We start from the raw sequence: 20605 nt of genomic DNA on the forward strand, positions 1-20605 counted from the left end.
GAGAGGGAAGAAAGAGGAGGAGAAGGACTTTGCAGATGGATTGATAGGGCTCAGGATTTATGGGTAGAAATATGCCATTTCCTGTGTGCACCTGATTGGGTTGGACATTCGGAACACCAGAGGTGTAACTTATGCAGCAGTAAGAGGAGGCACCCAGCCTGAACTGCACTTCGGTGTGAGGTGAGCCTGCTCCCTCAGCCGGCCTCCATGGCCTTGCACTTGGTATCTTCAGGTGCTTTAGGCCACAGAAGCTTTGGTAGGTGCAGATTCCAGAGCTTTCCAAGAAACACTCAGTCACAAGAGCAGCTCTGTTTGCTGCAGCCCCTTGGAATTCATTCTCTGTGCCTGCAGGTCCAGACAGATTTGCTGGCAAATGTGTTGCAGAAAAGAAAGGCATTGATGCAGGAAGGCCCTGTGCACAGAGCAGGCTTGGTGTGAGGGAGCACACCTGTGCTGACCACTAGGCACGTGGGGAGGACTCTGCTAGAGCCCAGCCAACATAAATGCAAAGAGAATGTCAGAGCACACCAGGGAGAGATGAATGCTGGACTTGTGAGAGCAGTGGGCACGGGAACAGGAGCCCCTGTGCCACCTGTGCGCTGGGGCAGCAGCGCAAGGGTCCTGTGCCTCTTCCCCATGCCCCGGCAGGCTCTGATGGGAATGAGCTGCAACCCTCTGCAGAGGGCATCAGGCACGGCCACAGCACATTGGCATAATGAGGTCAGGAGGCCCAGCAAGGAGGGGGCAGGAGGAAGGAGGCCCCATTCCACCAGTCTGCACAGCTGAGTGAGCCCCAGGCCGCCAGGCGCAGCGCAGGGGCACACCGACCCCTGAGCGTCTTCTCACTGGAGCAGCAGCAGCAGGGCAGCACAGCCAGCAACAGCTTGGTACAAGATTAGAGCTCTAAAGCGGCCCAGATTCTTATGGCTTTGCATTCTGTCTTGTCCTGGGCAACAGGCAGCAGTGAGTAGTGCGCAAACATCCTCCTTTCTTTCCCTCCTTTCCTTCCCTCCTTTCCTTCCCTCCTTTCCTTCCCTCCTTTCCTTCCCTCCTCTTTCCTTCCCTCCTCTCTTTTCCTTCCCTCCTCTCTTTTCCTTCCCTCCTCTCTTTTCCTTCCCTCCTCTCTTTTCCTTCCCTCCTCTCTTTTCCTTCCCTCCTCTCTTTTCCTTCCCTCCTCTCTTTTCCTTCCCTCCTTTTCCTCTGCTCCTTTTCCTCCCCTCCTTTCCTCCCCTCCTTCCCTCTTCTCACTTTTTGCTGTAGTGCCATTCAGAGCACAGGAGATGGGCAGAAGGAGAGCACAGGAGAGGCAGCTGGTTCTGCCTCTCTCCTGAAGGTGCCACATGCCTGCGCCCTCCAAGGCCCGTTGCAAAACTCCATGCATATGACCCAGCCACATCCTGCCACTGCCCAAGGTGCAGGCAGGCATGCATTGATGCAAGCAGTGCCAGCTACAAGACTCTTTGCCTTTGTCTCGTGCATTAAGCCAAACTGGGTGGCTTGCCCCTGGTGCCACTCCTCCTGGCTTGCACACATGGGTCTGCTCTGGCTGTTCCACCTTGCACACAGGTATCTGTGCCCCCAGGTCACAGGGGCAGCTCAGGCTGGTGCTGCCAGCAGCACCTCCTGCCTCACAGCATTGCTGTGCAGTGTTTCTGTGATGGTTAAGTTCGCAGCCTGAGGCCATGGAACACCCAGCTCAGTGCTGCTCGAGTAGGGCTTGGTCCTTGGCAGGATAGTGGCCATGGGGTTGTGCTTGCAGTTACCTAAGAATCTCAGCTGCAGCCTGAGCCATTCCCAGCACTCCAAATCTTCTGCTGTGGGCTGCTGGATCCAAGGGCCTGCTTCTCTTGGAGCCATAGAATTGTTTTGATTTGAAAAGACCTTTAAGATCATCAAGTCCATGGTCCCTCTTCTCCTGCAGTATTGCAGTGCAGGCCAGTCTGGAGAGGACCTTGGCTTGTCCTGTTTTGCTGATGTTGGCTCCCCTGCATTGCCACAAGGACAGCCAAGAGGTGGAAGGCAGCCAGGCACAGCCAGGCAGGGGAGAGCTGTGTCACTGCATGCCCTTGAGAGCAAAGCACAGGCAGCACTCAAGCTCTGCTGCTGCTGGAGGACCTGGGGAGTGCCCCAGAGCTGACCCAGCAGGCGTTTCTGCATGCCAGAGCCATGGCTGGCTGTGCCAGCACTGCCCATGCTGCAGCTGCAGGCAACCAAGATTTCCCAGCTGCTGCTTTCTTTCTGGGGAGCACCAAGAACAGAAATGCTTGTGGAGAATGCTTGCTGAATTTACTGCTCCTGAGGCTCATCTGCTGTGTGTCAGCCACCGGAAAGCTGAGTTTCCACTGCCCAGCCTCAGCTTGGCAGCACTGTGTAAGCCCCTGGTAACATCACTTCTGTTCTCTAATCCCCACCTAGGAGAAGAATCTGGACTGGTTCCCTCGGATGAGAGCCATGTCCCTGGTCAGCAATGAAGGTGACAGTGAGCAGAATGAGATCAGGAACCTGCAGGAGAGGCTGGAGTTGACCATGGCCCTTGTGAAGCAGCTTTCCACTCAGCTTGCTGAGCTCAAGGAGCAGGTGAGTGCTCTGCAGCAGCTGGGTGGATGTGCTGCCTTCCAGCTGCGCAAAGGCAGGACAGGGTTACAGGAGAGACTCTGTCCTGGAAAGGGTTTGTCCTTCCCTCCTGTGAGCTTCTGAGCAGATACACCAAGTGGGTTTGGGATGAAACTGGCCCCTGGAAGTGACAGCAGGAGACAAGGGAAGAGGGAAGCCAAAGGGCTTAGCTGGGAAGTCCTCTGAAGGACAGAGGGGAAGCCAGGGCAGCACTGGGGGCGGTTGCACCTGCAGGTGCTGTGGGACCAGCAATGAACAAGATGCACTCAGCTGTAGTGCCTGCTGGTGATGTCAGGGAGGCCTGTGGCACCCTGCATGCTCTGCACCCTGGTGTGCTGCAGCCTGCATGCTCTGCAACCTGCATGCTCTGCACCCTGTGTGTGCTGCACCCAGCCTGTGTTGCACGCAGCCTAAGGGGCCTGGTGGGCTTTCTTCATCCCTCTCTGGTCCAGTCTGCTCTCCTGGTGTACTCATGGGGATGCAGTGCCCAAAGGGTGCAGGGAATGGATCCCTGCTCCAGAGGCTCCTCTGGATGTTTGTGATGTTTGGCACTGAAGGAGAGAATTCCACTCCCTCCTGTTTGGCTCCTGCCTGCCTTGCTCTGCTAAATAAGAGTGAAAAGGGGAGTGGGGGGAAGAAAAAATATCTCAACTTTCTCTCTGCTTTGCCACCTTAGATGACAGAACAAAGGAAGAATAAGCAGAGGCTGGGCTTCCTGGGATCAAACACATCCCATGTGAACCATCACATGCCCCCACCCTGATGCCACCACCCTGATGCCACGGGGAGAAGCTGTGCCTGGCCTTCCAGTGTTCTTGCTGTACTGCGAGCAAGCGCAGCCAAACAGTGCCTATTGTTACACAGCTACAAACAGCCCAGCGCCAGGCCCTGAAGTGCTGTAGCTCTGGGAACAATTCGTAGCTGTTTGTCATGGTTGAACAGGGACCACAGCCTCCAGTGCCAGAGCTAGGAGGGAGCTGGTTTGTGTTTCTTCTCAACTGCGCAGCACCATGGCTCCAGCAGCTGCCCTCAGGTCTTGAGATGCACCCTCAGAGCTGCTTCAGACCCCTTCCCATAGTGCTGGCACCACCAGGATGGGCAGGAGGAGGAGGAATGCTGTACTGGTGCAGGCACAGCAGCCTGGGTCAAAGTCAAAGGAGGTTGTTTCATTAGTCACATTTGCTTGGCACCTGCTCTTTGTTAATTGCCTCAGATCTGTCAGCTGCCTCAAGTCGCTTCTGCTAGGAGGGAAAGGGGAGAAACCTCTAAAGACTGGAAAAAACAAAGGTGAAAAAAAGGGCAAAATGTAGAAAAAAGGGTTGCAAAGAGAAAAGTGAAGGCTTTGGAATTGTAGCTGTCACCGTGCAATGCCTTATTTATACCACCGAGCACAGTGCAGCTACAGCTGTGGAACACTGACGACAGAACTGGAAGTGATTTCTTTCTCCTGGCTTCAGATCTTCTCCATTAATGTGACCTTGAAATCTCACATCCTGAGGAGTTAGTTAAACTGTGTTTTATCTTCAAGTTCCAGGGGAGGGTTCAGGAAACAAAACTCATCCTCTCTGTAGCTTGCAGCATGCCTGGGATTTAATTCTTCTCCAAAAGCTCACCGGTGTCTGTCTGTGTGGGGCTGTGATGGTGTGTCATTACCTTCCATAAACTCCTCTTGAGCAGGAACTGCCTTGTAAACAAGCCCCATCCTCTGCCAGCTGGCTGCTGAGGGAAGAGCATGGCCTTGTGCCTTTGCCTGCCTCTCCTGCTGCCAGGGGCTTGCAGGGCTGCCCTGGATGGGGGGGGACAAGTTGTTCGGTCCAGACTCAGGCTCTCCTGGAGGCCAAGTCAACTGTGCAGGTTTCTGTTGTGTCCTGCACTCCTTGTGATGGCTACAAGGAAAGTGGCAAGGTCTCCTCAGAGCCCAGGAGGGCTCTTCTCTCTTGGGGATGCAAATGGGAGTTGTGGTCCTCGTTCACTTCCATTTTGGGTGGACTTTGGTCGGTCATGTCATTGCCCTGGGTGCACTTGACCTCCACTCCATGGAGTCACTTTTTGAACCACCATATTTTGGCAATTATTTCCCCCCGTGACATTTCATTTTGTTATGAAACCCATGCTGATCAAAGCTGGAAATATTATTAATGAACTTGATTGGCTTCACCATGGCTGGTTCCTCCCTGAGGAAATGCTGTGTCTTATTTAAGGCACGATTCAAATCTGCAGACCTAGAGGAAAGGGAAGGAAGGGACATTTCTGTCTTTGTCCCAAGTTCAAACCTGTCCTTGAAAGCTATCATCTCTCATTTTTTGTGCCTGTGAGGTGGCTGAGATACAAATAACATACACTAGGGGCTTGATCTTCTGCCATGAAAACATTTCCCATGGGCTTCAGTTGTGTTCTGAGCTTTGGGTGGTTTGTGGAAAGAAAATTCTCTTTTGCTTGCCTTGCCTTTAGTGCACAGAGCAGACTGGCTGTGAAAGGTGCTGGCCACTGCCAGCTTTAGGGGCTGCTTCTCCTGTAAGTTCTCCCAGGTCCAGCCAGCACTCTGCCTCCATGTGCTAAGGTGGTTACCAGGAATAGCACAAGGCCAAGGTATGTGGTTGGAGACAACTTTCTGCAGCTCCTCTGTGTTGGGCTCACAGCCTCACCACAGCTGGAGGCAAGAGCAGAGTATGTAGAGGCGGTCAGAGCTGGGCTGAGCTGGGCAACAGCTGCTTTGTCTCCAAGGTTGGAGGTACCTTTTCTGCTCCAAAGACCAGAGCAGATGTTTGCTCCCCAGCTTGGGAAGCTGCAGGATCAAAACACAGAGCAAAGGAGCAGTGATCTGCAGGGATCAGCTGAGGTGCTTTGGGAGCAGGCTGGGGCTGTGCCTCTGGTTCACACTTGCTGCCTGTAAGATCCTGGTGCCACTGCTCCAGCATCGCCATCCTGCTGGAAGCCCTCTCCACAACCTCACCTGGCACTGAGGTGGGGGCTTTGTGCACCAGCTGGTGGTACCAAATGTGCCAGTTAGTGCCCAGCACCAGGAGACTGGTAGTGAATTGAGTCTGGGAGTTTCCATCAGCCCTTCACCATGCAGCAACTGCTGTAAGGTAAAGCCAGAGCTGCCCAAGCCAAAATTTGTTGCATGCCAAATCAAGTTCTAAGCTGGTAGAGAAGCAGCCCCTGCAGCCATGTTAATGTAGATTGGCTTCACAGCTTCTCTTCCAACAGCAAGCTGCCTCTTCCCCAGGCTGAGAAGCACAAAGCAGAGTTGCTGATCAGGTAAATCAGTGATGGCTGCTTGCTGAGGGGTGGGCAGCTGACTGATCTGGCAGGTCTGCTTTGCACTCACAAAACACATCAAGGGAAGTTTCTGCTATGGGTGGGGGCTGAAAAAAAATGGAACTTGATGCAGTTGTGTCCTTGAACTCAGGCCTGCATCTAATACTCTCTCTGTCCCCAAGGCTCGAGAGCACAAACACTGCTCTTTGGAAGGGGCAGCTACAGCATCAAAAGCAAAGAGGGGACAGATGCCAATCAGCCTTGGTGCCTTTCTGCTGCTGCTAGCTCCTGAGAGAGCCCTCCACACTCAGTGGCAGCAGGAGATGCCACCTAACCAAGCCTTAAAGATTGTGAGGGAACCCCAGCAGCAAGTTTATACCAGAACCCAGGGGCTGTGTTTGTCTATTTAATGCAACTGGGGTAGCCGCCTCTTATGCAGGCAGCATCTACCCTACCTGTTGGTATGGACCCACTGCAAAGAAGCTGCAACACTCAAGAGCTCATCATGCCTCAGAGGCATTCCCATTGAGGAGCTCCTGGCAGTTGCAGTCTCCATAGGTAACTGAGTCCCCTGCTGCTGGTATAGCTGTCAATAAAGCCTGGCCTTTTACACACACCTGCATCACTGCTTGTTGGTGCTGAGGAGCAGGGGGGACTGACGGGGAGCACAGGCTGGTAGCAGGGGGGCGGGGCTGGGCTGGGCTGGGCTGGGCTGGGCTGGGTGGTCTTCAGCAGTCCCTTGTAAGTCCATGCCATGCTGTGATTCTGGGCCATCCAGCTTTCAAGCACACATGCAGAGGCTAAAGCCTTGCAGGGCTGCTGTGACTCCTGCTGTTTGCCTTTGTGCCTGAGAGTTTGTTGCTGGCTTTTCTCTATCTATTTTCTGTTTCTGTGTAGCTTCGTGAGGTAGCACCATGAAAGATGGACCAGGGCCTCTGCCCTGTCTGTGAGGTGCAAGGATTGAGGAGGACAAGCAGCCCAAAGCTGCTGTCTCTCAGCTGACACAAATCCATGGTCTGGTGGAAAAGGAAGAGCCCCACAAAGCTGTGACAGGAGAACTCCAGCAGCCAAGAGCTTTTGGGTTATTTTCCAGTGGTGTATAGTGCACAGAGTCAAGAGTTAGGAGGACAAGAGACCTTTCTTGGGGGAGGGGGGGGTGTCTTATTAATTAATAATTTCTTGTTATTTCTCACTGTCAAGCAGAGCATGCTGCTGCTCCTGTGCACATCTTAGAGCAGCTTGCTGAGCTCTGGAGTAGAATTAACTTTCTAATCTCTGTGTGGCTTTAAGGTTTAAAGCTTGTTTGTTGCTGGGTTTCTAAGATCATTCTGAAAAGCATTTCTTGAACACCTCCAGGGATGGGGACTCCACCACCTCCCTGGGCAGCCTGTTCCAATCCCTGATCATTCTTCCAACAAAGAGATATTTTTTTCCTAATCTCCAACCTAACCTTCCCCTGGTGCAATTTGAGGCTACTTCTTATCCTATTACTGGGGAGAAGAGACCAGCCCCCACCTCAGGATATTCAGAAGGTGTTCCAGGGAGCAAACATCTGCCTCAGCTGCACAGGCAGCAGCAGGGTCCTGCCCCTGTGTCCTATGAGCAGATTTGACTCCCTGATTCCACCATGGCTGCTGCTGTGACAAAAGCATCTGCAGGCAGAGATGCTGCCTTTGGAAGGAGGTGCTTGCTCTTGGGGAGGACTACCAGGGTTATCTGTAAGTGGAGAGCACTGAGATTTGAGGCTGCCAGCCCCTGCTGTCCCAGGCTGCTGGCGTGACTCCATGTTTGCACTGCAGGTCCCCTGTTTGCACAGAACATTCCCAGGGAACCCCAGCTCCAGGGGTCCTGCACTGCAGCACTGGGTCACACTGATTCATGCTGGTTCACACTAGTTCACACTTGCTCACTGTTTCTGAGCTTGAAGCAGGGAACTGCACAAGGCCAGTGCTGTGCTCTCCCTGCAAACAGGCAGCAGTTCCCTTTTGGGTGTATTTACATCAGCGTCTCGCTCCATGGCTCCCATCTCTCAGCCTGTCTCCACCCTTTGCTGCTGCCAGGGTGGGGTCAGTGCTGGGCACATGCAGGACCATGGAGCCTGAGAAGCCAAAGCAGTGAGTCTGTAGGAGCATGGTCACACTGCCAGGGCCATGTCCTTTGGGCTAGGATAGCTCTCTTTAGAGGTCCTAGATCATGCTGCCAGCTAACACACTCAGCATCTGACTGGGTGTGGGGTTATGGTTGGACTGGATGATCTTAGAGGTCTTCATGATTCTGTGATTCTCTGGCACTGGTTTGCCACATGAACCGTGGGCTCTGGCACATTGTCGATGGTTTGTGCAGTGACCTTCAACAGCCTGAACTCAGTCTTCCCCAGGAGCATTTGCTGTCCCCAGCAATGGAGCTGTGCCTTCACCCAGGAGCTGTGCAAGCTCAGGCAGTGCTGCAGAGACCCACAGCTGTGTCTAGCAGAGCTCAGGGCAGCCTCCAAACAGAGCTCACCAAATCATTTTCAGTCTTGAGCTGGTGTTGCAGGAGGGCAGCTGGCTCTGTTTGCTGGGCACTCTCAAGTCAGCTTTTGCTGGCTCTGAGCTGGGGTCAGGCCCATTTGCAGCCCAGCAGGGAGCTGGAGCAGAAGGTTTCACCCTAATGGGATAGCGGCAGCAGGATGCTTGGTGCCTCCAGGAAAAGCCTCCTGGGCCTCTGCTCCAAGCCCAGGGTGCATGCTCTGCATGAGTGTGTGGCTTGCTCACAGGCAGCCCAACCTGGCAGTGAGTGGCAGCATTGGCATGCAGCAGGAAGGGGAGGCTGGCTGCAACCCTGGGCAAGCACACAGTACCCCATGGGCAATGCAAATCCCCTGCCTGTAGCAGGGCTTTGCTGCAAGGGAGGAGTCAGGAGAGGAGAGCTCAGTCCCTGGAGCCCCCAGGCTTATCCCATGCAGGGGTAAACATCTGCCCAGGTCCCTGGATGCTCAGCTGGGAAGTTGCCAGTGGGGGCATCATGCACCCAAGCCAAGACTGTGAGCGCTGCAAATGCAACAAGTCACAGACAGAGCTCTCCGTGCAGAAAACCAAAGGGAGGGAAAGGAGGAAGGAAGGTTCGAGGGAAAGTCTCAAGGGTATAGGGAAATGCTGTCAGGAACGGTGGTTTTACTGCTGGGATTTACTAGAAGTTTACTTTCAAGTTACTTTGAAGAGTTGCTGCTATCAGAGGGTGGCTGCCCATGACTTTGTCACTCTTGGGTCTCTTCAGAAGACTCAGCCAGGAGCTACCAGCCCAGTGAAAGGCTCAGGGTCCTTGGTCTCTGGAACCAGGGGGGCGCTTAGATAGTTTGTCCCCAGCACCTCACTGGGAAGGAGTGCAGCACACTTGGCACAAATCTAAGTAACTACAGAAATACAAACTGGCCTGGAAAGTTACTGAGTACACACTGTCCTGCAGAGCTGCCTGTGTTTGCTGGCTGGGGCTGGGCTGGAAATGCCACAAAACCAGCTTCTGTGGAGCAACTGAGGCTGCTACCTCGGGCCCAGCTGAGATCAGGAGCTGGAGGCGTGGGCAGGAGCAGGGAAAGAAAGCAAAATGATAATCAAACTTCTAACTTGTCAGCACTGACCTCCATCACCGCCAGCCACTGGCACACTTGGTATGGTGCATGCCTTAAGAGTTTTAGCTCTCTGTTTCTCTCTGAGCTGTGGCAGAGAGCTGGCAAAGGCAGAGCTAAGCTGCCTTGGAAGTCTTCTAGTGAGCAGGATGTGGGCTGTGCCTGCTGGCTGGCTCCAGCCCCAGCCCAAGTGCTGCAGTCAGCTCAAACTTGGCTGCCCATGGGCCAAGCTGGCTCCCATCTCCTCAGGAGAGAAGAGTCCAGTCTGCTGCAGTCTCTGCATGTGAAGTGTCTGCAGCACAGGCATTGTAGCAGCAGGCCACCTCCCCAGGCATCTGGCCTCACCTGCTGCCTGCAGCTTTTGGCCCCAAGCCTGTGTAGGCAGCCCTGTGCCCATTCCACCCCCCCAGACCCCCATCCCATCACCTCCCAGGTGAAGAGGAACATGCATGAAGTTGTCTCCTGGGCTGAATGTGGCCCAGCTGCACTGACACTGTGTGGTGCTGGGGTGGTCCCAGACCACCTCCTGCTTTCTGAAGATGCTTTCATTTGACCTGGCTTTACTGGTGCAATTACCTTTCCAGCAGCCTTCCCCCAGCTGAAGGTCCACAGCCACAGCCCCCCCAGCCAAGGGTGAGTTATCTTCTGGAGTCCCTGCAGATTCTCCCATTTGGACAAATCTTTGGAGACAGCAGTGGCAGCTGAGGTGGCAGGGAAGGGAAAAAAAGCACAAAAAGCACCATCACTGCTGGTGGTAGGGATCCACAGCAGCCACAGCCCTAGGAGAAGGTGGTTGGGCAGTCAGGATGCCAGGCAGCTCTCCTGCCCTGTGCCTCCAGCACAATTCACCTTCCTCGGGGTGAAATGGGGGCATGGATTCAACCTGCCTTTGTCACCACTCACACAAGAGCCTTCAGCAAGCCCTTTGGACAGGAGGTGTGAAGATCTGTGTCCTCAGGACTGCCCAAATCCAGGGCACCCCTCCTGCCTTTGCTTCAGCTAAGAGTGCCCAGGGCTGTTTTGGATCTGGTGACCTGCATTTAGAAACAGCCTTGGTCTTTTTAAATGTTGCCTGCAGCCATCTGCTCCCCTCTTCTCTTTGTGCTGTCATTGTCACCTGGAACTTCGGGTGCAAGCCTGGAGGGAAGCGAGAAGCCCAGACCTGAAACCCACTGAAACCTCTGAATGTCTTTCCCTGGCTTCCAAAGGGTTTGGGGCTGGCAGCCCCACCAAGGGAACCTGAAGGGATGCAGCTCTGCAGGGTGCTGCCTCAGGGACACGCGGGCACTGCACACTGCCTGGGCCAGAGCCAGGCCAACCCCTGACTTCTGCTGGGAACTGGCTCCTCGTGGCCACTCCGAGGCACAAGGAGGTCACCTGCAGGCACAAGGAGGTCACCAGAGCAGGAGCAACTGACTCAGTCCAGAGTCTGCTGCCTCCTAAACCCCTACTCTAAGGAAGCTGCAAACTGCAAATTCAGCTGTAGCTGGCTGACTGAGGTGCTGCCCACCTGCCCTCTGTGGCTCAGGAGGAGCTCACTGTGCCTGGGAACTCATGGTGGCCTGGGGAAAGTCATTTGATGAATTTTCTTTGCACCCCAACTCCACAGCAGATTATTTCCAGCTTTTCTGTCTGACTCCATTCAGGTAAAAATAGGAGAAGCAGCTGAAGGACTTGGGAGCCTCAAGGCTGAAGTGCAGTAACTGGGCAGTAACTGAGATGAGCTGAGGGAAAACAGCTGCAAGCTGGACACCAGCAGATGTGTCTGACCCTGACCCTGTCCCTGGGGAGAGGTGGGGAGGGGTGGTCCTTCACCCTGGGAGGCCCTCAGCCTCCCTGGTGCCAGGGGACTGGCTCCCTCCATCCCTCCAGCACATCATGGATGTGAGCTTCTTGCTGCAGCTGGAGAAGTTGTCCTCTTGAGAGAAGGAGAGGAGCTCAGCAGCCCATGGGACTTCACCAGCTCACAGCCTGCCAGTGCCTGTCTGTGCCGGCCTCCAGCTGCAGCTACCAACGCCTGGCACAGCAAAGGGCAGCCAGGTAAGGGCACAGCCACAGATTCACAGCCTGCTGGGGCCAGAAGGGACCTCTGGAGATCATCCAGTCCAACCCCCTTGCTGACACAGGCTCACCTAAAGCAGGGAGGGGATGGGTTGGAAGTTCTCCAGAGGAAACTCCACAACCTCTATGGGCAGCCTGCACCAGTCCTCCAGCACCCTCACACCAAAGGAGTTTTCCCTTGTGCTCAAGTGAAACCTTCTGGATTCCAGTCTGTGCCCACTGCCCCTTGTCCTGTCCCTGGGCATCACTGACAAGAGTCTGGCTGCAGCTTCCTGCCTGCCATGGGCCCTTTAGCTCTTGCTGAGCATTGCTCTGATCCCCTCTGGGGCTGCTCTTCAAGCTCTAAGCCCCAGGGCTCTCAGCCTTTGCTCCTCACAGAGCTGCTCCAGGCCCCTCAGCAGCTTTGCAGCCTCCTCTGGACTCTCCCCAGCAGTTCCCTGTCCCTCTTGAACCAAGGAGCCCAGAACTGGACACAATACTCCAGGTAAGGGGTGGCCACGGCAGAGTAGGATATTGTTGGCTTCTTGGCCACCAGAGCACATTGCTGTTCTCCAAACATTTCCCTGGGCAACCCTAGCAGGGGTCCGGACTGGATGATCTCTAGAAGTCCCTTCCAGACTGCACCATGCTGGGATTCTGTGGTGTCCTTTCAAGAGGACAAACTGTTTGAAGCCTTCTGCAGACAAAGTTTTCCTGCCAAGTAAACTGAGGCAGAGAAAGCTGCTGAAGAAGAGCCAGGCTGGGTTCTGCCCCATGAAGGGAACCTGAGGGCTCTCAGCAGGATTTTGGAGCAGCAGGAGTGTCTCCTGAGCTGATGGACAGCCTCTGAATGTTAACCACCTCTGCACACATCACAGGCTTGCCTGCAGACAGCCTGAGTTGCTCAGGGGTGTTTGCATGCTGAGGTACAGCAAATCTGCAGGCAGTGCAGGCCAGAGACGTGCACCTTGGTGTTGAGGGAGCTGTGCCTAACATGGAGCTCTGCTGGCCACAGCCTGCTGCAGCACAATTAAGCTGCTTATTAGGATCTGACAGCCACAGTTTGCAGGGGTGGCCACCCTCATTCCCATGTGGCAGCTTACGGGGAATGTCCCAGCCTGGCTACCCCTCCTGCCCGTGTGCTGCTCTGCAGGGCAGCAGTGCTGTGGGCACCGCAGAACAGCAGGGACACAGCATCATGCCTGGCCAACTGAAGGTCTGCAGTGGATGGTGTGACGTGCAAGGGAGGTTAGTGCAGACTGAGGCTGTCCTGAGGGATGTCACTGGCTTCATCACTCAGGACAGGAATGTGGGGTCCCCCTGGCCGTGCTGGCCCTGTTGCCCTGGTGCCCTTGCGGCGCTGGCAGGGGCAGCTCCAGCCTGGTTTCTGAAGCAGCTGCTGCTTTGGCTGCCGGCACTCACACAGAGCCTCCAAAACATGGCACTGAAGGAGCTGCTGTGCTGATGCAGCCTGTGCTGGAGGCTCAGCTATAAATATATGCTTAAAAAATACATCCTAGAGGAAAAGGAGTCAGAGCAGGGCTGCCACCATGGAGTCCCCATCCCTGGAAGTGTCCAAGAAACCTGTGGCCATGGCATTTGGGGACAGAGCTTAATGGCCATGGTAGCACTGGCTTGATGGTTGGGCTGGATGAGCTTAGGGGGCTCTTCCAACCTGCATGACTCCATGATCTTTTAAAAAAACAAGCAAACAAATCCTCAATTCCCAGCCCCCTCAGCCAAGTGTGAAGCTTAAATGAGTCTTTTGACTGCTTGCTTGGACAGAAGCATGGGAATCAGATACCAGACCCAATGGAGAGATGCACCCCAGCCTTTGTAGCTGCAGTTGCTGTTTGTAGCATTGACTATGGAGCCAATTGAGCAGAGCATAAATGCTACTAATGAGCAATTGGAGGAGGCAGCAGTGGAGCAGAAGGCTACAATCCCTCGTAGAAGGAAATGCAGATACCTGGCACCAACTTAACACCAAAATGCAGCTCGGAGCCCTTCCTCGAGTCCGCGCACAGCCACCTGAAAATGAGCTGAGGAAGATGTGAGCTGCGGGTACCGTGCTGGTTGGGGCGGCTCGGCAGAAGGCTTCCCCCGAGCTCAGAAAGCCACAGCCCTGCCTTGGGGGTGATGCTACCGGCTGCCAGCGGTACAGAGCACCGGGACTTGGCTGCCCGCGCCCCAGGGGTGGGTGCCCACGGCTACCGTGCCACCCGGTGCCTGAAGGAGGCTTGGAGCTGCGCGCTCAGGGCTGTGCTGCCGCCGTTCCTCTGCACTTCCCTTGAGCACCGCTCCCAAGCCAACACCTTTCAGCTGCGACCAAAAAGCATTTTGCAGCGGCAGGCTGCGCGGGTGGGGAGCAGGGCACCGTGAGCCTTTCAAGGGACGCCTGGCAGCCTGGGCTGCTAAATATAGAAGGGCGCTCGGGTCGCCCGCAGCCTGCGGTCTGTTTCCACAGCCCACAGCGAGTGTGGCGCTGGCTGTGCCGGGAAGGGAGCAGGGAAGCTGGGTGCTGCGAGCTGGCTGCAGCCCGGAGCTGCCGCGCCAGCTGGGGACCAGGCTGGACTCCCTGCGGTGCCCACGCAGCGCTGGCCTGGCCGACAGGAGCAGGTGGCCGTCACGTGAAGGGGTTGCTGGGACGAGCGGCTTGGTGGCAGCTTCGGCACGGGGCTGGCACCTGGTGGCACTTCCCCTTCTCTCCCTGCCCCCCACAGTGCAGCAGGCAGTGGTTGCCACCTCAGTGCCGGTGACGCTCTGGCTCCGTGCGAGGGCTGCGTCTCGGTTCCCTTTCTGCCCGTTCTGGTTCGGGTCTAGCACAGCCCCAAAGAGCCTCAGGGCAGAGTCATATCCCACCAACAGACCGTATGAGAGGGGCTGGAGCAGTCCATAGAAGGGATCTCCTCTCCATTAAATCTCTAGGCTCGAGTTCTCATTTACACAAAAGGCTCCTTTAGCTGTGAAACGGCCACAAAGCAGGTGTAAAAACGACTGATGTGATCCTTGCAGCCCCTTCACTCTGGGAAAGCAGTGCAAAGTGGCCAGGGTGCAAATGAGAATCACACCTGGGCTTCTGGCACTAAATGACATTCAGCCCTTTGCAGACTCTGAGCCACACAGGTTTAATCTTGCCCCTTTCTGCAGAAGTCACCCAGAGAATATATTTCCAGGATTTAAAAAAAAAAAAAAAAAAAAAAGGTGTGGGGTTTTTTTTTCCCCAAGACCTCCCTTCTGAGTCTTTCAGTCCCAATCTGTCTCCTGGTGCAGTCTGTGTGGCCTCTGACAGCAGAAGGCTGAGAGCTGAGTATGCTGTGCAAGGTGCAAAGCCTTTAATTAGAGCTTCCCCAAATGCCAGATCTGAGAAGAATGGATGTTGTAAAATCATACCCAGGGGCAAACTGGCTCCAAATCCTGCCATGTCCATTTCCCCAGCTCTCATGTTTTGATTTCACACTCTTGAAATAGGCAAAGAGGAAATGCAGCAGTCGGTCTTTGCTGGATCCAGGTGCCTTGTGTTTATTCATTAACCATTCAGACACCAACAGAACCCATGAGGAACGCTGTTCTCTTCCAGAAGCAAAGGGTTAAGCTGCCAGAAGGGGGTGAGAGCACTGAGCCCAGCGCTGGCTGGCTCCCAAGTGAAGGCTGCCCTGCTATGATGGTGCACAGCTTGCCAGCCAGGAGGTTCTCCCTTCTCCTGTCACCACTGACAGCATTTGCAGCACCTCTGTGATTGTCACCACCACGTCCTTTGTGCTCTGGCAAACTGAAGCCCCAGGGTGAGCAGGCAGAGGCCAGGCAACAGGAGCCAAGCCCCATCTAACTAGGGAGCCTCTGTGAGCCCAGTGTCTGGGAGAGCAAACACGTGTGTGAGACAGAGGCCACAGGCTCAAGGCAACAAAAGCCCTGCTCTGGTGGAAATGCCATTGTGCTGGGGACAGCTAGCGAGGCTCCCACCACAGCTCTGCTGCCAGCCTGCATGCAGAACAGCCTGGGCTTGCAGGGCTGCAGACCAAGGGATTTTTTTCTCAGGACATTTGGAAAAGGGTAGGGTGGGAGCATGCCCTGCTCTCCAGCAGAACCTTCTTTTTGCTTTGCCAGCCATGGGGTGCAGCACCTGGTGGCAAAGGCAGGAGGAAGGCCCAAAGCTCAGGTGGCACTCAGCGTCCCCTCAGTCCCTTTCCCACTTCTTGTTGTCTTCTTTGCAGAAAGCATGTCACACGCTCTTGGCCAGAGGGAGGAAGGAGTTCAGTAAGGGTGATGTAGGTGGGAGGAAGGTGTACAGAGTCAATCACAAAACCAGAGTCATTTGGCTTGGAAAAACCTTCCAAGATCATCCAGTCCAACCGGCAACCCAAGACCACCATGGCCACCAAACTACAGTCCCAAGTGCCATGGCCATAGGTTTCTGGAACATCTCCATGGATGGACTCCACCACCTCCCTGAGCAGCCTGTGCCAGTCCCTGACCACTCTTACAGGAAGGAAATTTTTCTTCATCTCCAACCTAACCCTTCCCTGGTGCAACTTGTAGCCACTTGCTCTGCCCTATGCTTCCCCAGAGAGCACAGCTGGAGCTGTGCAGGGGAGGGAGACAACCAACAGCTGAGCACAAGGAGCAGATAAGATGGACCCCTCCATATCCACTTCAACAGGAGGCTGGCCCTGGCACACTTTCATGAGCTCTGCTGGAGTTGGGGGAGACAGGCTTGTTCCCACCACCCACAGATGGCACCACCAGTGCCTATCACCAGGTCTTACACCATCAACCCAACCCCACTGCTGTCTCAGTTCCTCCAGCATGCCTGGGAGCCAGGCTTAAGGCTTTGGATGGGTGGCAACATGTAAGGAGCAAATGGGCACCCTTGCAAACGTGCCCTGCAGCTGCACTTCCTGGGGGCTGCTGGCTTTAGGTGCATAAAGAAGGACATTTGGAAGCTGGGCTCAAAAACTTGGCAGGAAGTACCTTGGGGACGCTGTGCCGCCTCTGGAGTCACCTTCCATGACAAAGCCCCAGGCAGTACCCAAGTCCTGCTCTAGGTGACCACAGGAGACTTAACTGGGCTGTGACCTTCTGACTGGAGGTGCTGTGCTGGCCCTGGGGTGATGCATGACCACCTCGTGGAAGGCAGTTCTGGGGCAGGATGAGAGCTGCACCAGCTTTTGTCAGACAGAGGGTTTTTTTTTACTTCCTGGTAGCTATTTTTTGTGCAGAACAGAAAGTTTTTGCTGCTTTGAAGCCGTATAGAAATTTTATTTGCTTCCTCCTTGCTAATGATTCTGGCAGAGCTCTTCTGGCATGTGGCTGCTCCGCCCCATTTCAGAAACAGCCCTGCTGTGTCTGGGAAATCCCTGATGGTGGCAGGGTGTGAGCTCCAGCTGTCCTGCCCCTGCACAGGGAGTGGTTAGCAGACAGCACAAAACCCTGCTGATTCCACACTGCTCCTGCCCTTGCAAGTCCCGGCTGTGCAAGTGCAGATGGCAGCTCAGGGGACAAACTGACAGACTTGGCTTGGGATAAGGCTCATCAGATGCAGAGCACTTCCAGAGCAGCATCTGCAGGGTGAGAGAGCTCTGTCTGAAGGCACTTTGTTAACCTCCTGAGGGAAGGAGGACTCCTGAGCCCTCACCACCACAGGTGATGGCTTTAGGAGCCTGGCAGCCTCCTCTTGCTTCCCTCCCTGCACTCCACTCTAAAAGCACTTATTGGTGCAAGGCTATAGCTTTCAGGGCTGCTGGCCCAGCTCCATTGGCTGGTGTGTAAGGATGATTGACTCCAGAAGTGGCACCAAAGCTGCATTTGGCCTTTTGTGCTTGAACTATAACTGGTGGAACTGGCTGGACACTAGGCTGGGAGCCTGCACTCCAGCAGTGCCAACAGAGACTGCGACCTGGCTGTTGATTTAGGGTCCTGCACTCCAGCAGCAGAACTCAAGGCTTCTCCATCTTATCTCTTCTCACAAAGTGCCAGGCAATCCTACTTCAGAATGTGCCTGGGGTCTCAAGCAGGACCCACCAACCACCATTAGTCAACCCACTCCTCCTGCTGCTCATTGGTAATTGGATTTTAGGTGACCTCTGTCCTTAGTCATTCTGAAAGGCTGGGGTTAGTCAGCCTGGAGAAGAGGAGGCTGAAGGGAGACCTCATGGCTCTCTACAGCTCCCTGAGAGAAGGCTGGAGCCAGATGTGTGGTGGTCTCTTCTCTGCTGTAACAAGTGATAAGAAGAGAGGAAATGGCCTCAAGCTGTACAGGGGAGGTTTAGGTTGGACATTAGAAGAAACTTCTTGACTGAAAGGGTTCTCATAGCCTGGCCCAGGCTGCCCAGGGAGGTGGCTGAATCCCCAGCCCTGGAGGTGTTTCAGAGAAGCAGAGACGTGGTGCTGAGGGCCATGGGTTAGCCCCAGCCCTGGCAGAATCAGAGAATGGTTGGAGTGGATCTTGAAGGTCTTTTCCAACTGAAAGGGTTCCAGGATTCTCTCAGTCTTATCTGTATTTTATGTGGCAGTCCCCAATAGAGTCTCTTTGCTGCTGGTCTCAACCTGCATTCAAAGAGGTCTTGACCCCCCCCTTACTACTTTTCCATGTGGCAGACCCCAGCAGGTTAGGTGTGGATTGCACCCAGCAGACAGCACATTCCCAAAGCATGATCAGCAGAACTGTAAGGAAGTATCTGGGATCAGATCCTTTTCTGGCAGCTCCTCCGAGGGCAAGGACAGACCTCTACCAGTGAGGGAAGCAGGCCCTAGGTTTCAGTGGCTGCAGCCTGCACATGAATCCCCAAAGCTCTCATTTTGTCTGTGGCTATTCAAGATCCTCCTTGTGAGTATTTGTGCAGCTGCAGCTTTAGGACTTTGTGACCTCTGCCTCATCTCACAGGAGCAGCCACATGAACTGCTCTTCAAATTATAGCAAATCTGTTCATTAAAAGCGAGAATGCTTTTTCCTGTCAGAACCCTTACCAGCACTCATCCCTTGGTGGTGGCTGTGGTGGCACCCTGCTGACATCTCCCCCTCCCTGGCTGAAGCCCCCCCAGCTCAGCCCCTACGCTTTCTGCTGCTGGCCCTCGGTGGCAGTTAGGGGGTGGAACCGAACGCCCACGTAGAAGACCTGGTACCTGTGCTTCCACACCACAAAGCAGGCTGCCAGGCACACCAGGGCTGCCACCAGGTTGAGGCCCATCTGCAGCAGTAAGTAGAGGCTGAGCATGCTGGTGAGGGTGCCGCAGTCAGCGGCGTCCTGGTAGACGAAGGTCCTACTAAGAGGGTCTTCTGTGTCCAGCTTGCAGTGGCAGGACTCAAGGAGGCTGTCACAGATGAATTTGGTCATCTGCACATAGTGGTGTGCAGCAAAAGCCACGGCCAAAACACAGGCAATCAGAGCCAGGGCACTCAGGGTGAAGTACATCAGCTGAAAGACAGCAAAACAAAGAAAATCAAGAGCAAACCTCACTCTTACCCAGCCACAGGAAGGAGGAGCAGCACGGAACAAAGGCTGCAGTGTCCTGCTCAGGGAGAGTGCTCAGTGTCCTATCTACATATGGAGGGCTTCAGGACATCTGTGCAGGTCCTGGTGAAGCAGAGCTCAGCAGGTCACCTCTAGCACCTCTAGCCTTGCACATTTCACGTGTGACTCTGAGACCTGATGACAGCACCAAGAGACCTGTGTCTGTGTATTTATCTCCTATCCATCCTCAGACAGAACTTTAGAGAGGGAGGGAGGGAAGGACAAGGGTCCGCTTGCCACCCACTGCTCCTCACAGCTTGAGAAGAGGGTGGCCTTTATCACAGGTAGCTGTGCAGAGTCATGTGTCCCCCCAGACACAAGGGAACCAGGAGCAGCTCAGAGCCTTTGCTGCTCCAAGGTGCACTTGAGACCTGTGGCCACCAGCAGATGTGGGCTCAGCACTCTCAAAGGTGTTTGCAGAGGAATCTCCCTGCCAGCTGTGGGCATGGTTCCAAACATCTGATGCCTGTGGGGGAGCACAGGCTGCCATCAGCTGATCCATCACATGCCAGACCTGGTGGCAACTTCAGCATCACAAATGATGAGTTCACGTGGTGAGCAGGGACCACAGCTGGCCATGGAAAACTGACAGCCTTGGAGCAATGGGCACCATGACTGCTGCTTGGAGGAGAAGAGGAAGTGGGCAGTGCCAGCATGTGATGTGGGCAGAGCAGGGCAGCTCAGCCTCCCACAGCTTCCCCTTCTGAGCAAGAAACATTTCTTCAGTATTTCCCAGCAGTAGTTTTGCTCTGTGCCAAAAAGACAAGGAACTGCCCAAGGATGGAATTCCTGATGGGAAAGGCCCCAGGCCATTGTGAGAGGTGCTACTGGCTCAGCCACCTGCCCCTGCGGGCAGTGGCTGTGCTGTGTGCCATGGCTGGGCCCCGGCAGGGCTGGAGGCTGTCCTGCTGCTGCAGGAGATGCTGTGATGAGGAGCATGGGGAGTGACCTGTCAGCTATCAGCAGACAGCCCAAGAAGGCCACAGGGGATCTCAGTACTTCCCTGTGGTCCCACTGTGTTTTTTTGCCAAGGGAGGACAAGCTCCCCCTATAAATAGCCAGGCACCAGCTGGGCATGCTGCTTTGCCACACTGCTTTGCCACGCTGCAGGGCACTCTTCCTGCAGCCAGAGAGGTGGGACAGGGGCAGAAATTCAACCTGGGACTGGCTGTTCAAGCCCCGAAGGGCAAAGCCACTCTCCCTTCAGCTGGGGGTATCCCTTCCTCACTGACACACTGGGTGCTGTGGGTACCTGAGGCAGGCTCTGCTGGCAGCAGGTCTGGCACCCCCTTTGTTAGCAGGACTCAGGGCTCAGGCAGACATGAAATAAAAGCAGCAGCTGTTGAGAGGGAACAAGGCAGAGAGGATTGCACAGGTACCCTCCAATTTCCCACCCCATGAGAGTCACTCACAGCGGTCACAGGGTCACCTCCAGGGCTGACTAAAGCCCCCTGGACTCTGTGTGTGGTCGTCCTCCCAGAGTGGAGCTTAGGCTGTGCAAGGGATCCTGGGCTGCTTCCTGCACTCCAGGGAATATCAGCCACGTTTTCATTGTGGCTACGTGCCACCAGCCTGA

At 54.9% G+C, this 20605-nt stretch overlaps 1 protein-coding gene across 3 annotated transcripts in view; it reads left to right on the forward strand.

Annotated features, from left to right (window-relative positions):
- The window catches only part of ITPR2 (inositol 1,4,5-trisphosphate receptor type 2), a 175758-nt gene extending 172382 nt beyond the window's left edge, over positions 1-3376 (forward strand). For all 3 annotated transcript variants that reach the window (XM_054386630.1, XM_054386633.1, XM_054386631.1), the window contains 2 exons: positions 2416-2577; positions 3290-3376. In XM_054386630.1, the coding sequence (XP_054242605.1) occupies positions 2416-2577; positions 3290-3376 (249 nt within the window). The remainder of the gene's footprint in view (positions 1-2415; positions 2578-3289) is intronic.
- The last annotated feature ends 17229 nt before the right edge of the window (positions 3377-20605 follow it).

This window comes from Indicator indicator, chromosome 14, assembly GCF_027791375.1.
Source record: "Indicator indicator isolate 239-I01 chromosome 14, UM_Iind_1.1, whole genome shotgun sequence".
NCBI classification, from domain to species: domain Eukaryota; kingdom Metazoa; phylum Chordata; class Aves; order Piciformes; family Indicatoridae; genus Indicator; species Indicator indicator.